General features: G+C 38.1%; 1 protein-coding gene across 5 annotated transcripts in view; it reads right to left on the reverse strand.

Moving 5' to 3' along the window:
- Positions 1–15634, reverse strand: part of TOX (thymocyte selection associated high mobility group box) — a 249230-nt gene that overhangs the window by 58918 nt on the left and 174678 nt on the right. For 4 of the 5 annotated variants that reach the window (XM_020811519.3, XM_072998958.2, XM_078393765.1 and 1 more), the window contains exon 4: positions 5653–5931. The exons of the other annotated variant lie outside the window; for it this stretch is intronic. In XM_020811519.3, coding sequence (XP_020667178.3) covers positions 5653–5931 — 279 coding nt within the window. The remainder of the gene's footprint in view (positions 1–5652; positions 5932–15634) is intronic. 5 annotated transcript variants of the gene reach the window in all.

Here is a 15634-nt window from a genome sequence, read left to right on the forward strand (position 1 = left end):
CAACTGGGGCTTATTTTTGGGGTAGGGCTTATATTGCAAGCATCCTGAAAAATCGTACTAGGGCTTATTTTCAGGTTAGGTCTTATTTTCGGAGAAACGGTACTATTTATCTGTCTCAGCCTTTCTGCATCTGTCAGTAAGCTTTTATGAAGTCAGATTCTCTGCTGGGAGGACAAGATAAATATGCACAAGACTGCTTTCAAGTGGTTTGCTCACACCTACCACAGTAGAAATGTGCACAGACTTTGGAGAAAAGTGTCCAAACAGGGCATAGAATGACAGATATAATGTGTGTGTTTCTGAATCAGCTACTAGGTGGTCCAAGAAGCTTCCAGCTGCCCTTGAATCAGTTCGTGTGCCCCTACAATCACTAAAATTAGCTTTTTACATTTTGGGGGCTAAAATGCTTTACTCTGAAGACAAAAAACAAAAAAAAAACATATACACATACACCCTCTGGCAGTAGCTACAATTTAGGGGGAAGTGAAACTAATACAGTGGGGTCTCTACTTAAGAACTTAATCCGTATTGGAAGGTGGTTCTCAAGTTGAAAAGTTCTTATGTTGAATCTGCCTTTCCCATAGGAATGCATTGAAAACCATTTAATCCGTATCTGCTCTTTTCCGTCCATAGGAACTACAGTGGAACCTCTACTTAAGAACTTAATCGGTTTTGGAATGGTGTTCTTAAGTTGAAACGTTCTTAAGTTGAAGCAAAATTTCCCATAGGAATGGACTGAAAACCAATTAATCCATTCTGGCTGTTTTTTTGTTATGTAGAGGTGTGTTCGTACATTGGAACTAATGCAAAGCTGGTTAATACGTACTCTACCACTAGGGGGAGAATTTTTTTAACCTAAGATGACCTAAGGTTAAAAAAAGAGCAGGAAAGGTTTTTTTTTCCTGTTCTTATCTTGGATTTCTGTTCTCATGTAGAAGCAAAATTTAGCAAATGGAGCTGTTCTTAAGTTGGATTGTTCTTAAGTAGGGACGTTCTTAAGTAGAGACCCCACTGTAATGCACCAAAAGAAGGAAGCACTGAAATCGAAGGACGGTTGATCCTCCAGTGAAAGCCAAAACCTCTCCTAGAAATTCCAGTAGCTGAGCCCCTCGACAGCACTCAGGCTGATCTTACCCTTCTGCCCTACCAAGCACCCATTTCATACCCACAAATGACAAAGGGAGGCTGCTACATTGCTCACTAGACCAGTTGTGTTCTAGAATTGTGTTCTTTGTTTTTGGTACAGCTAAAGTGTGTGTTCATTACGCTTAGGACTGAATCTGTGTGTGAATGTGGATGGATGATTGACTCTCTTGTGTGAGTTTTGGTCTGTTTCCTACTTCCTTTAATTTTTTTAAAATGCCCTGCTGCTGCCATTTAATTTCAGAGCCATTTTTCCTTCATGCTGTGAGTGCCTTTACTTCCTAGAACGTCTGCAGCACTCTGATTTCGGCTAGACATTAGGCACACTTAGGCAAGTTAAGCTACTAACTGAGTACATGAAAGGAAACATTTAGTCCAACTCTCAACACATACTTTATCCGATCCTCCTCTTTATTTGTCTTTTATTGTTTTGTGCAGTTGAAACTAACTAAGGATTGTAAGACCTTGAAATTGACAAGAAAACCAAAAAGATACAAAAATACCGCCATGGATTATTCTTAAAGCATAAGCAGTTTAGTTTTGTCAAACTTGATCTTTTGTGGAAAATTGGTAAAAAGCAGGGGAAACTGTTAAGCACTACTTCCTACAGCTGGTCCAGGAAATCACTCAGGTGTTGTGGGGTCCCAGAGAGATTCTGTACCAAGATGAAATGTCAAAAATGGGAAAGAATTAGGAAAAAAACCCAGCCTAGTCAATCTTCCCAGACTGGGTGGTTGAGAGCACTGACCATGAGAGAGGCTAGGAAAGAGAAGATCAGAAACTGGGCCTTCTCAGTGGTTGCTCCCCATATGTGGAATAATCTCCCAAAATACACCTGGCCCTTTCATTGGGAATTTTCAAGAGATCTTTGAAAACTCAGCTGTTAAGACAGGCTTTCCCAGATACTACCTCGTCAGAGTGCAGAGGTGTGGTCAATGCTTATGTTATCTGTTTTGCCACCTTGTCTTTATTAACTGTTTTCATGTTGTCTTTTTTAGTTTAAATTAATTGATACGTTTAATTTGATTTTTGTATTGTTATTACATTGTGAATTTATTTCAAGTATTATTTGTTGTTTCGTCATGTTGTGAACTGCCCAAAGGCGGCGAAAATGGTGGCCGGATGGGGAATCTTCGCTTACCGGTGAGTTTTACCCCCATAGAAACGCATTAAACGGAGTTTAATGCGTTCCTATGGGGTTTTCCTTTCCGTATAGCGATGTTTCGGATAGCGACGTTAATCCTGGAATGGATTAACGGCGCTATGCGGGGCACCACTGTACTCTGAAATATTCTTGGCTGCACTAAGTTGCAACAATTTAAGCTTATTACTTAGTTACTTGTGGGAAGTACGTATGTATATATGTACTCATTCTATGTCTACTGCATGGTGCACTCCCATCCCAAGTCCCCATTTACAGTTCTCTTTTCCTTCGTTGGGAAACACAAAACACCTGCACAAGCCTGAGGCCAAATCTCTTCAGTCACTTTCAAGCAAACTTGGTCTTGGTTGTACAAAAGATATTTCTGTCCACACCCCTGTTGTTCACCCCTAATCTCATGTGAATGTTCATCATTTACTTGGGGATTTTTTTCAAATGCTCTCTTTCATTCTCCTTCTGTTCAAGATATAATAGTTTGCTAGACAAGATTATGTGGATATTTTAATTTCATTATTACCACTATTACCAGGGAACCCAGCTCTTGTTCTGAAGTTCCTTCTACACTCTTTCTGCTTCTCAGTATCTGGCTGGAGATTTCAATGTATGAAGGCAATTAAAACTTAATTTGGACAAAACTGGGGTGGTAAGGATCAAATAATCTTGTGACGAGAGAATGGGAGATCAAGAAGAAATATGGTACTGCCTTACTTATTTACATAGATTAAATGTAATTCCCGGGGGGGGGGGGATTCCTGGAATTGTGCCTGGAATCAGAGGTTGTAGCAGAAACCAGGAGAGTGTTCATCACTTCTACATGCTCAAAAAGACTGTATTTGTTTATATTTAGACTCAGTGACTCTCACTTATTACTTCACTGCTTCATTCTCCACATTATCAAAAGTAATGCTGGAGGAGGCTCTTGAGAGTCCCTGGACTGCAAGGAGAACAAACCTATCAATTCTAAAGGAAATCAACCCTGAGTGCTCACTGGAAGGACAGATCCTGAAGCTGAGGCTCCAATACTTTGGCCATCTCATGAGAAGAGAGGACTCCCTGGAAAAGACCTTAATGTTAGGAAAGTGTGAAGGCAAGAGGAGAAGGGGACGACAGAGGATGAGATGGTTGGACAGTGTCAGCGAAGCAACCAACATGAATCTGACCCAACTCCGGGAGGCAGTGGAAGATAGGAGGGCCTGGCGTGCTCTGGTCCATGGGGTCACGAAGAGTCGGACACAACTAAACGAAACAAAATGACTTAAATCTGTATATATCAAAGGAGCTTGGGTTTTTACTTCATGCACGTTTGCCAGAAGATGGAGTCCAGACATAGCTTCCTTGACCAGGGGATTTCAAAAGGAAGACATAATTACTGAAAAGTCCTTTCTCACATGCTTCACTGAGACCAACAGCAATCTATTTATTTTCTAATCCAAACATCAGATGTTCCTAAAATAATATAACATAGAGAAGCATTCTTAATATGTGTCAATGAGCAATGCTTGGGGCAGATCCAAGACATTTTGTTCCCTGAAGCACAACAGCAAATGGTACATGAAATTTTCCTACCATGTTTAGTGATATGGCCAGGCCTTTCATTTTCCTTAAACTACTCTGAAATATTCTTGGCTGCACTAAGTTGTAACAATTTTAGCTTATTACTTATTACTAGAAAGTTAGTTACTTGTGGGGAGTCATTGATGAGGCTACGATCTCCTGAGTAATAAGAGATCAGCAATATTTCGTTGTATGTGTATATACTTACAATGACAATAAATTATTATTATTATTATTATTATTATTATTATTATTATTATTATTATTATTATTATTATTATTATTATTATTATTTATTTATTTATTGATGTTTCAGCACTGAGATGAACTCTTATTTCCTAGGCATCCGGTTTAACAACTCAGCTTCTGATCCACATATTTTGTCCTCCCTCCCAAAGACTAAATTAGAAAGACTATCCACTATAACTGGGCTTTCTCAATAGAATCTTATGGAATTTCCAGAGCTTGGGAAAAATAACCTTCTTGACTAAAACTAAGAAAATCCACCAGCCGGCATTATATGTACTAAAAACCAAGCTCCAGAAATAACTTGTCCAGTAACGCCTTCAGGCTTCAAACAAAAGCTGAGAGTTTGGGTTTTTTTTAAACTTTAGAATCAGCAGATTATAATGTTTATTGCTATTCTGCTATTGTAGCGGGAGTCATTCACTGTTTTATTTCTGTGGGATTTCTTTCTTTTTCTTTTTTGCTAATGGCATTTATTTGTATGCTTTGGTTGTTTCTGTTTGTCTTTTAGTTTGATTTGGTACTTTTGTATTTATTGTTTTATCACTTTAATGGTCTTCTGTACAAAAGCCATTTCAATTTCCTTGAAAATAAAATTACATGCACACTGGAAATGTTTATATTCTGTAAAATGTAAATATCTGAGCCAAAGAATCAAACCTGTAGAATTATAGGAAAGGAAATGATCGCAAGACATGAAATATATCTCAGTAAAAAAATGGGCATAATCCATGATAAAATAAAATACTTCTAAGAAAATTCATAAGGAAAGTAGAAGAAGCTCCACACCACACAGTGTCTGGCCTAAGATGGGAACAACGTGAAAAAATAATGGCAATGGGGCAAAAAATACTAAGATGATTTAAGTTTATACATGTGATATACAAATTATTTCCCCTTATAAAAATGAATATTTAAAAATGTCCAAAGTTTTAAAATATGCAAGTAAAAGTGATTGCTATGCAATGTATCTTAAATGAATAGTCAGCTTTTTAGGAAGAAGTAACCCAGAGTACAGTGTGATACATTTTCTTAAATGTCTAATTATTTTGTATGTTTATGTTCCGGCTTGAAAAGAATGGGCAGACCTTTAAAAAGTTGTATTTTCAGCTTTATGTTGATTTACATACCATATCAGCTGAAAGCTTGATTAAGTTAATGGATGCCATTCTGACAGACATTCGCTTGGCCCTGATTGAAGTCAGTGGAATATGCACATGGTTGAGGTTGACATCATAATTGCATACATTAAAGAATATATGAGATGACTGACAATATAATACCATAAGCATGCAAGGTGCAAATGCATGTGTGCACAATTACATCTGTGCAACACCTGAGAGTGCGCCATTGTTCACAAATGATTTTAAGGCAATTTTTACTGATACAAAGGGGCTCTGATATCCTTCCTCATATATGCAAGATACGAAATAAGCCATTTTATAAACTGTAGCATACTACTAGAGTACCAACTGCTTACAGTACTTGGTCATTTCTGGTTTTTGTTTGTTTGTTTTGCTGGCAAGATGGTATAGTTTTAGTCATACCTTAGAAGTATCATCCACTTCATCTTCATGAACAGAACTAGACGGTGAAGGAGTTGCTGACTTGCTTCCAGGAGGAGATGGAGAGTTGTGGGGAACACTATTTCCACCCATATTCAAACCAAGCTGAGCACTTAGTTGTGACTGGTTAATGGTAGTCAGCTGACCATGTGGCATCATTCCCGGCTGCCTCATATCTGCCGGCTGAACCCTTGGTCTCATAGCTGCTATCTGGGGGTGAGAACCATATTGAGCTCCTTCTGTATTCCGTAATTCTTGCATCTAAAAAAAGGAAAATTGTGCCATATTATACCAGTGGTGACAGCGTAATGTTTCCTCAAAAGTAGTCTAAAAATCCATGCAGTGAATAACATGAAACTGACTCATGGGAGAATTTGTGAATTTTTTTTTTTTGCTTTACTTTAAACAATGTTGCATCATTTAAGAACAATTGGGTCTAGCAGCTCAATATTTAAGGAAACCGTAATAGCTTCAATGAGGAACATCCCCTTCATATACTGTACTATGCTTTAAAAATTATCCAGAAGCAAAAATATTGTGAGCTAAGGTTGTATAATTAGATCTGAAAATTATTACTATTTAAAATCAATGTAGTTTTTAAATCAGGTTCCCCTTGACATTTAGTCCAGTCGTGTCCGACTCTAGGGCACAGTGCTCATCCCCATTTCCAAGCCATATAGCCAGTGTTTGTCCAGACAGTTTCCATGGTCACATGGCCAGAGTGACTAGACACAGAATGCCGTTACCTTCCCACTGTGGTGGTACCTATTTATCTACTAGCATTTGCATGCTTTTGAACTGCTAGGTTGGCAGGAGCTGGGACAAGCGACGGAAGCTCGCTCCGTCGCATGGATTCGATCTTACGACTGCTGGTCTTCTGACCCTGCAGCACAGAGGCTTCTCATTTAACCTGCAGCGCCACCATGTCCCTAGTTTTTAAATCAGGCTTGTAGAATTCTTCAGTCAATGGATCTGTAATTTCAATACATCTAGAACTGCCTGTGGGGATACTGAATTCTCCATATGGAAGCAGCAGCGAGCTATGGATGGAATGATTACATGACTACATAGCTCATTTACTGAAGGCACCATAAATTAATCTGAATGTCTTGTGGACTAAAAAAAACTATTACACTGTCATATTTGGGTCAATTCTTTTATCCTTAATGAGTTCCAGTTATATATATTTTTTAATTCAAGCAAAAGTCTGAACTTTGCTAAGTTAAGAAATGTGAGTTCACTGGCAGAGGAGATTCTCAAATATAAGGTACATTTGTATTCTATAATATCATTCTAAAGTTCTTGACCTTAGAATATGCAGCCTAAATGCTAAAAGGCAGTTTAAATGCCAACACATGTGGAATTATGCCTGCTTCCAAATATAACCAACAACAGAACACTGATGATGCATACCTCACCCTATGTAGATTGTAGGTCTTGGTATAAATTATCCTCATACCTATTATTTTCCAGGCTCAATCTTAGATGATCTCATAGTGCAATATAACATGGTTATTTAATTTACACTGCATTCTCACTCTTTCATTCACAATGTTTCTAAACTTTTGCTGAAATGATAATAATCGCTCATTAAAAAAAAAGAATGATCTCTCCATGCCTATGTATTGTAAACAAAGACTGGAAAGCTTTCATTAAGATATCAGTAGCTCTGTTAGTTCATAATTTAGAAGATCTGCAGACATCTCATTCCATACACAGATGAGAAGAAACAAGATTATGTGATCCCAAAGCTTGCTACAATTTTATTTCATAGGTCATGATCACCTGCTGAGATCCAGTGCTTTGCATACAACACCTTTTCTCCATTGCATCTTGAAGCAATATGCAAACCAGCTTACTCCTTTTTCCTTTTCCTCCTCCCATACTTTGTGGGGGAAGTGGCAGAAGTTAAAGAGATAAAGACAGAAACAGTATTCTTGCAAGTATGCACATTTTAATGCTTTTGTACATCTTTTTGTCCCTTTTTGGTTGGCTTCCAAGTGAGCAATGTGGCTTTTGATGCTGAAGTCAGTCACTGTATACAGAAGACCAGGAATATGTATTTCTTTATCAATTGATCTATTTTTTTTAAACGGAAAAGGAATATTACCATATGGATGATCACTTTCTGCAGCTTTGCATAATAAAATTTACACCACCTATATAATCGATACCCAAGGTGGGGTGGAGGCAGGATAGACAGAGAAAGATCAATGCATGCTGTCAACTGATGGCTTAGATTTGAATCTTGGCGGGGAGGGGGGACATTTCAAGACTGTTGCTGGCTCTTTACTCTCTCCTTTTGAACACCAGCTTCATCCTAGTCAAACATATTAGCTTTGAAAGCTATCATTATCTCTGCCTCTAGCAGACAATCTATATCTGAACAGTTGTACACATAAAACTCTAACTACTTCTTGGCTGTATCGCTTGTGATCCAGCTGTTTCACTGAATAGCAGTTGGTGAATAAAGAACTTGAATATGGGTAGCCCTGAGGCCTTATTTGCTAACGTTAGTCACCAGCTGCTGCTTTCAGTGGTGTTAACAGGAAAGGCCTGGAAACATGCCAGATGCAGCAAAAACAGGGAGAAGCAAGGCATCTCTGAAGCACTTTCATTTAGCCCTGCCTTTTACCATTTGACCCTGACCACTGGAGGATCTTCTCCTCAAGGGTACTAAAATACATGTCTGGAATTAAAATGGTGACTTGAATTTATATACTACAGTAAAACCTCTCTCTCAATCTCCCCCCCCCCCATCATATTTATCTGCAGGACCTTTTTGATGTACGCCAACAACACACATCACAAAGCATTTTCATACAAAGATGACACAGAAAGTGAAACCAAGAGTTGAGTGTGTTAAAAGGAGATAATAACAATCTATAAACAAATTCTACCATCTCTGATTTCCTCCTGTCATAGAAGAATCTGAGTAATGTATGTAATAGGGATGGGACTTTAGGGGAAAAACTAACAAACTCCCAGTACCATAATTTGGTGGGAACCTCCCAGGGTGATTAATGGGACTGGGAGTTCCTCTTCTCTCCTGACAATCCCATTCCTAATATAGATAACCAAAGCCTTACATGACAATGAGGGCTGAAAGCTGGCTTAAATGATGGTTTAAAAGCTAACCATATTTAGCATATCTGCCAATGGAACATTATCACATATAGCAAAGAGATGAATGAGGGAATCTACATGGATAAGGAGTACAGAGGAAGGAAGTATGAGTTGTCTCATTTGGAGGAAAACTATTTGCATATTTAGCTCAGTACTGTTTACATCCACTGCTGTCCAAATAGCATAACACGTTTAAAGCAAATATAGCTGAAATGAATATAACTGAAGAAAGGAGGGAAAACCACTGGGTTAGTCAGGTATAATCTAAACCAAATCCCCTATTAATACACAGTGCAAGTGAAGAACAGATTTAAGGAACTAGATTTGGTGGACAGAGTGCCTGAAGAACTATGGAAGGAGGCTCGTAATATTGTACAGGAGGCAGCAACAAGAACCATCCCAAAGAAAAGGAAATGCAAGAAAGCAAAGTGGCTGTCCAACAAGGCCTTACAGATAGCACAAAAAAGAAGGGAAAGAAAATCCAAGGGAGATGGGGAAAGTTACAGAAAATTAAATGCTGACTTACAAAGAATAGCAAGGAGATACCAGAAGGCCTTCTTAAATGAACAGTGCAAAGAAATATAGGAAAATAATAGAATGGGGAAAACCAGAGATCTGTTCAAGAAAATTGGAGATATTAAAGGAATATTTTGTGTGAAGATAGACATGATAAAGGACAAAAATGGTAGGGACCTAACTGAAGCAGAAGACATCAAGAAGAGGTGGCAAGAATACACAGATGAATTATACCAGAAAGATCTGGATGTCCCTGACAACCCAGATAGTGTGGTTGCTGACCCTGAGCCAGACATCTTGGAGAGTGAAGTCAAGTGTGCCTTAGAAAGCATGGCTAACAACAAGGCCAGTGGAGATGATGGCATTCCAGTTGAACTATTTAAAATCTTAAAAGATGACGCTGTTCAGGTGCTACATTCAATATGCCAGCAAGTTTGGAAAACTCAACTACCATACTCCAACTACCGTACAATTGCGCTCATTTATTTATTTATTTATTTAATTTATACCCCGCCTATCTGGCCCACCGGACCACTCTAGGCGGCTTCCAAATATAAAATCAAATAATAAAACATAGACAAATACATAATAATCAAACAAGAACAGCAGTAAAAATAAAAAGGAAAAGTAAGAAAAAATCAAGAGTTGGCTGGAGGGAAGGCCTGAATAAACAGCCATGTTTTTAATTGGGTTTTAAAGGTGCCCAGCGTGGGGGCTGCGCGAATCGCCAGAGGGAGATTGTTCCAGAGGCGAGGAGCCACCGCCGAGAAGGCCCGGTTTCGTGTCTTCTCCTTCCGGGCCTCTCTCGGCGTCAGGCTCCTCAGCCTCACCTCCTGACTCGGGCGGGTGATCATTTCACACACTAGCAAGGTTATGCTCCAAATCTAACAAAGTAGGCTTCAGCAGTATGTGGGCTGAGAACTCCCAGAAGTACAAACTGGATTTTAAATGGGCAGAGGAACTAGAGACCAAATTGCTAACATACACTGGATTATGGAGAAAGCCAGAGAGTTCCAGAAAAACATCTATTTCCTCTTCATTGACTACGCAAAAGCCTTTGACGGTGTGGAGCACAATAAACTATGGCAAGTTCTTAAAGACATGGGAGTGCCTGACCACCTGATCTATCTCCTGATAGGGAGCAACAGTTAGAACTGGATATGAATCAACTGATTGGTTCAAAATTGGGAACGGAGCAAAAACAAGGCTGTATATTGTCTCCCTGCTTGTTTAACTTAAAATTGCCAGAAAAATTATTAACAACCTCAGATATGTAGATGATACCACTCTGATGGCAGAAAGTGAGGAGGAATTAAAGAACCTCTCAATGAGGGTGAAAGAGGAGAGCGCAAAAAAAAATGGTCTGAAGCTCAACATCCAAAAAACTAAGATCATGGCCACTGGTCCCATCACCTCCTGGCAAACAGAAGGGGAAGATATGGAGGCATTGACAGATTTTACTTTCTTGGGCACCATGATCACTGCAAATGGGGACAGCAGCCATGAAATTAAAAGACACCTGCTTCTTGGGAGGAAAGCGATGACAAACCTAGACAGCATCTTAAAAAGCACAGACATTACCTCGCCAACAAAGGTCCGCATAGTCAAAGTTATGGTTTTTCTAGTAGCTATGTATGGAAGTGAGAGCTGGACCATAAAGAAGGCTGACTGCCGAAGAATGGATGCTTTTGAACTGTGGTGCTGGAGGAGACTTTTGAAAGTCCCCTGGACTGCAAAGAGAACAAACCTATCCATTCTGAAGGAAATCAACCCTGAGTGCTCACTGGAAGGATAGATTCTGAAGCTGAGGCATCAATACTTTGGTCATGTCATGAGAAGAGAAGACTCTCTGGAAAAGACCCTTATGTTAGGAAGGAGTGAAGATGAGAGGAGAAGGGGACGACAGAGAATGAGATGGTTGGACAGTGTCATCGAAGTTACCAACATGAATTTGACCAAACTCCAGAAAGCAGTGTAAGACAGCATGCTCTGGTCCATGGGGTCACGAAGAGTTGGACACAACTTAATGACTAAACAACAAGCTGAAATGAGGCTATCATGTTTTGGGCATATCATGTGAAAACAAGACTCACTGGATAAGACAATAATGCTATGAGAAGCTGAAGGCAACAGGAAAAGAGGAAGACTACGAGATGGGTTGACTCAATAAAAGAAGCCAGAGCCTTTAATTTCTAGGTGCTGTTAACAAATAGGCATTTTTGGAGTTATTAAACCGTAGGGCTGCAATAAGCTAGTTCAGACAGTTCCCAGTCCTGTCTGAAGATGAAATAGGCATGCTATACTACTGAGCAACTCAAACAGTTCCAGTTGGCCAAATTTATTGAAGAAGAAGAAAGAGCTATATTAGGGACATTCTTAGTTAAGTATGAACCATGTTTAACTATCATTTTAACACTATCAGCATGTTCAAATACATCAAAGTTGATGTTGTTTATTTACTTACTACTTTATATTATTTATACACTGTCTTTCTCTCCAAATGGGACCAAAGTTGGCTCACAACAATTAAAACTATACAATACTAATAGGTTCAAAACACTATACTAAAGCTATATCAAAAACAATTAAATATTAGTCAATATTAAAACCAAGAATAAAAATTTATAAAATATATTTTTAAAAAAATCAAAATCTCTATATTTAATGAATACAGTATCCTCTAGACACCCACTTATTGCTTAAAAGACTGTCTGAAAAGAAAGTCTTTGCTTGATGATGGAAGGACAAGAGAGAGGGGATCAACCTAGCTTCTTGGAGCAATGTATTCCAAAGCCTGGGAGCAGTTACTGAAAAGACTATCTTTGATATTTCTTATTTAGATTAGGCATCATGCTATACTTCTAGTTACAAACTAGAATGGTTTGAATACAATGAGAGGGATTTTTCCAGGATTTCATTTTCACTGCCATCAAACTTTCTCAGTTTTCATGGAACCACTCCAACTGCCATGGAATGTAGTATGTATGTTACAGTAATAGAAGGGAGAGCCACAAAAATACCATTTTGCGCAGAGATTATCATAGTTCTGTGCAGTTTAGTATTTCTTCCTTGGGGAAAATTGCTATGTAACTTCCAAAAAATCTGCAAGATTTCTTGGGGCTGAGGGGAGGTAACTTCACATGGAGAAATTTCACAGCAAGATTCAAATCCCTGGATCATACAATATCTCCAGGATTTCACTCTTATTAGTAATGACTGAGGTTGGAGATGAAACAACAATTTGGCCGCTTGTTACTGTAAATGTGGTGGCGCTGCGGGTTAATCCGCAGAAGCCTCTGTGCTGCAAGGCCAGAAGACCTGCAACCGTAAGATCGAATCCACGCAACAGAGAGAGCCCCCATCGCTTGTCCCAGCTCCCGCCAACCTAGCAGTTCGAAAGCATGTAAAATGCAAAATGCGAGTAGATAAATAGGTACCACCTCGGTGGGAAGGTAAATGGCATTCTGTGTCTAGTCGCACTGCCCACATGACCACGGAAGATTGTCTTCAGACAAACACTAGCGCTATGGGTTGGAAATGGAGATGAGCACCACCCCCTAGAGTCAGACACGACTGAACAAAATTGTCAAGGGGAACCTTTACCTTTACTTTACTGTAAATTGAGAGTAATTACAGCAGAATCATTCAAAGAGTAAAACTGGTTCAGAGTATGATGATTAAATGTGTACAGGACACAACAGATGCAAAACACAGCCTTGTAGAAGAAACACCCATGTATTTCATGACTAAAATTGTTTGCTAGGGAAAAACTTTCAGCAACAGTACACATGGGGATTTGTTTTCCAACTGCAAATATTTTCTTCTCTAATTTGAGCTGGAATCAAATTTATCGTATGTTAATGTATTATTCAGTCAGCAACTATGAAAAATGTAAGTAAAATAAACTCTAGATTAATAAAATAAGACCAAAATGCACAGATCATTATTGTTTTCTATTATTAACCTTGGGTAATGTTTGGTGAAAGAAGCCATCTTAAGTTGTCTTCCACCACATCAGTGTTTGTAACTGACCTTAAGCTCCTTTAAAACAATTAAATGCTCAAATGTTAACAGCAGAGTTTCAGAGTATGATCATGTAATGACATAAATGTACTAGCGTAACATTTCTTGGTACACACTTCATTTTGTGAATATTAACATTCTCTTCTACTTGATGTGTTAATAACCTGAGTCACACAGGGCCAAGGTCTCAAAACTAATCATGAAAAAAACCCACTGACTGCTATTCACTCTAATATAATAACCCTTTATTTAAAACAACCTCCAATAAATTTCATTATAAGAAGTTATTAAAAGGGTTAAAATCTATTAAATGTCAAAGAATTTGCCTGACTCAAACTTCCAATAAAAGAAGAGAATGGGCTTTCTTTCTGAATTATTTAAATCTTTACTGACTGTGCACTGAACCATTAAATTAGAAAAGTGTTATTAGCAGTGTTCTCTGGTTTTTATAAAAGTTGTAGCCTGGAATGTATCAAACCACAGCCTTTAACTTGAGTAGTTAAAGAAATAGGTTTTTAATCCCAAATACACGGCTTTCCTTGATATAAAAAAGGGTCATAATTAAAAGTCTGGCCTGCAAGCTGAAGATAATAAAACTATTATTACAGGAGCTTGCATGTTCATTTACTGTATGCTTCATGCATGTTTCTATTTTAATTTGGACAAATGTCTTTAATTTAGTTTGATCATGCAGAGTCCACTCATTTGGACCCTCTTAGCAAACAATAATGTTTTTAACTGTGACTCATTTTGAACCATTAACAGGGAATCATTTTAAACTCCTTTCTTCAACATTCCTATATCTAACAGGGTCCACAGCAAGTACAGTATAGGTTAACAGAGACTTGAGTGTGTATGAGCTTATATATAGCAGCATAGCTGTTGTTATCAAAGCCTCACAACATTCATGAAGAAATATAACATTTTCCTCATCTTTTGTTAATCAGTTTGGAAGTTCTGAACCAACACTTTAAAACAAATTCTGCCTCCAAATCAGATGGTCTTTATTTATTGCCACATGAAAGCCACATACATGCCTTTATACCAGTTTGTTGCCATAACATTTGTTAGAGTTGGTCATTCAAGCCCACATTCACCATGTATTAATCTTCCAGGGATCAAGAGATGGGGTTGGAACCCCCTTATTTCCAACCATATGGGTACCAAGTTCTTAAATCAGAGAGAGAGAGAGAGAGAGAGAGAGAGAGAGAGAGAGAGAGAGAGAGAGAAACAGCCCACAAATCCTATAGGGATGTTTTTGTGTCATCCAGCATTGCCATGCTCCTCCAAAATTTTTAAAAAACGGAAAACAAATCTTCTTGTGCCCTTCAGGACACATGTGGGAAACCTGCCATGTTTTGAGGGCCCCCAGCATCCTTGGGGTTCCCCATACTCCCATTTAAAAAATACAATTTTTTGGCCACTAGAAATTGCAAAGAGTCATTTTGAGTTTCTTTTTTAAGTTAAACCCACTTTTCTGTTACCAAATTCCTCTGCCTGAAAAGTTGGGGCAACAGTATAGATCAAAGTTCTAGATAGATTATTGTTGATTTTAAGAGTTTTCTAAGATTGTATTACTCTTTATTACAATATTTTATTTTATTCAGTTGATTTTCATCTCATTCTTGCTGATATTTTCCAAGGATTTTTGCTGATTGTTTTTATGGATTTGAATATTTTCAGCTAACTGCCCAGAAGAAATTGTTAACCAGCTAGTATACAAAGAAAGTAAATTAATAAATAAACGGTAACCTTAAGACCCACAACATTTAAACCAAGTGCACTTTGGCATGAAAAACATACAGTACATGTTAACGTTATGAATCCCCCAATAAATTATTGATTGAGAACAATACTGAAATAATTACAAGCAATAACAAGGCTCTAAATGCATAGCTGGTATGAAAAGAAACAATATGAATATTCTGATTGTGTTCTTATAGCAAAATGAGCAACAGACCCAGAATTACAGTCAAATGTTGTTCCTTTGTCAATTTCATATACATCTAATTATAAGGCAAGACAGTTCTAGTAAGTGATGAAAAATGGGTTTTGCTCTGGGGATAAAAATGTTTTAATGATATGGTAATAAGCTCCTCCTTTCCCTGTACTGTATTATTTACAAATTTGTCTGCAGGACAATTGTTTGACTGCAGCATGCCAATTCAAGCACTATACATTTTAAAATAGGAAAATCTTAATTATTTCATTTTGCAGTATTCAGGAAAGGACATAAAGTCTTCAAAGAAGAAAGAAAATTCAGTATGTAATGGCAAATATTTATTATGCAAGAGGCACG

Source organism: Pogona vitticeps, chromosome 4 (assembly GCF_051106095.1).
Source record: "Pogona vitticeps strain Pit_001003342236 chromosome 4, PviZW2.1, whole genome shotgun sequence".
In the NCBI taxonomy this organism is placed as follows: domain Eukaryota; kingdom Metazoa; phylum Chordata; class Lepidosauria; order Squamata; family Agamidae; genus Pogona; species Pogona vitticeps.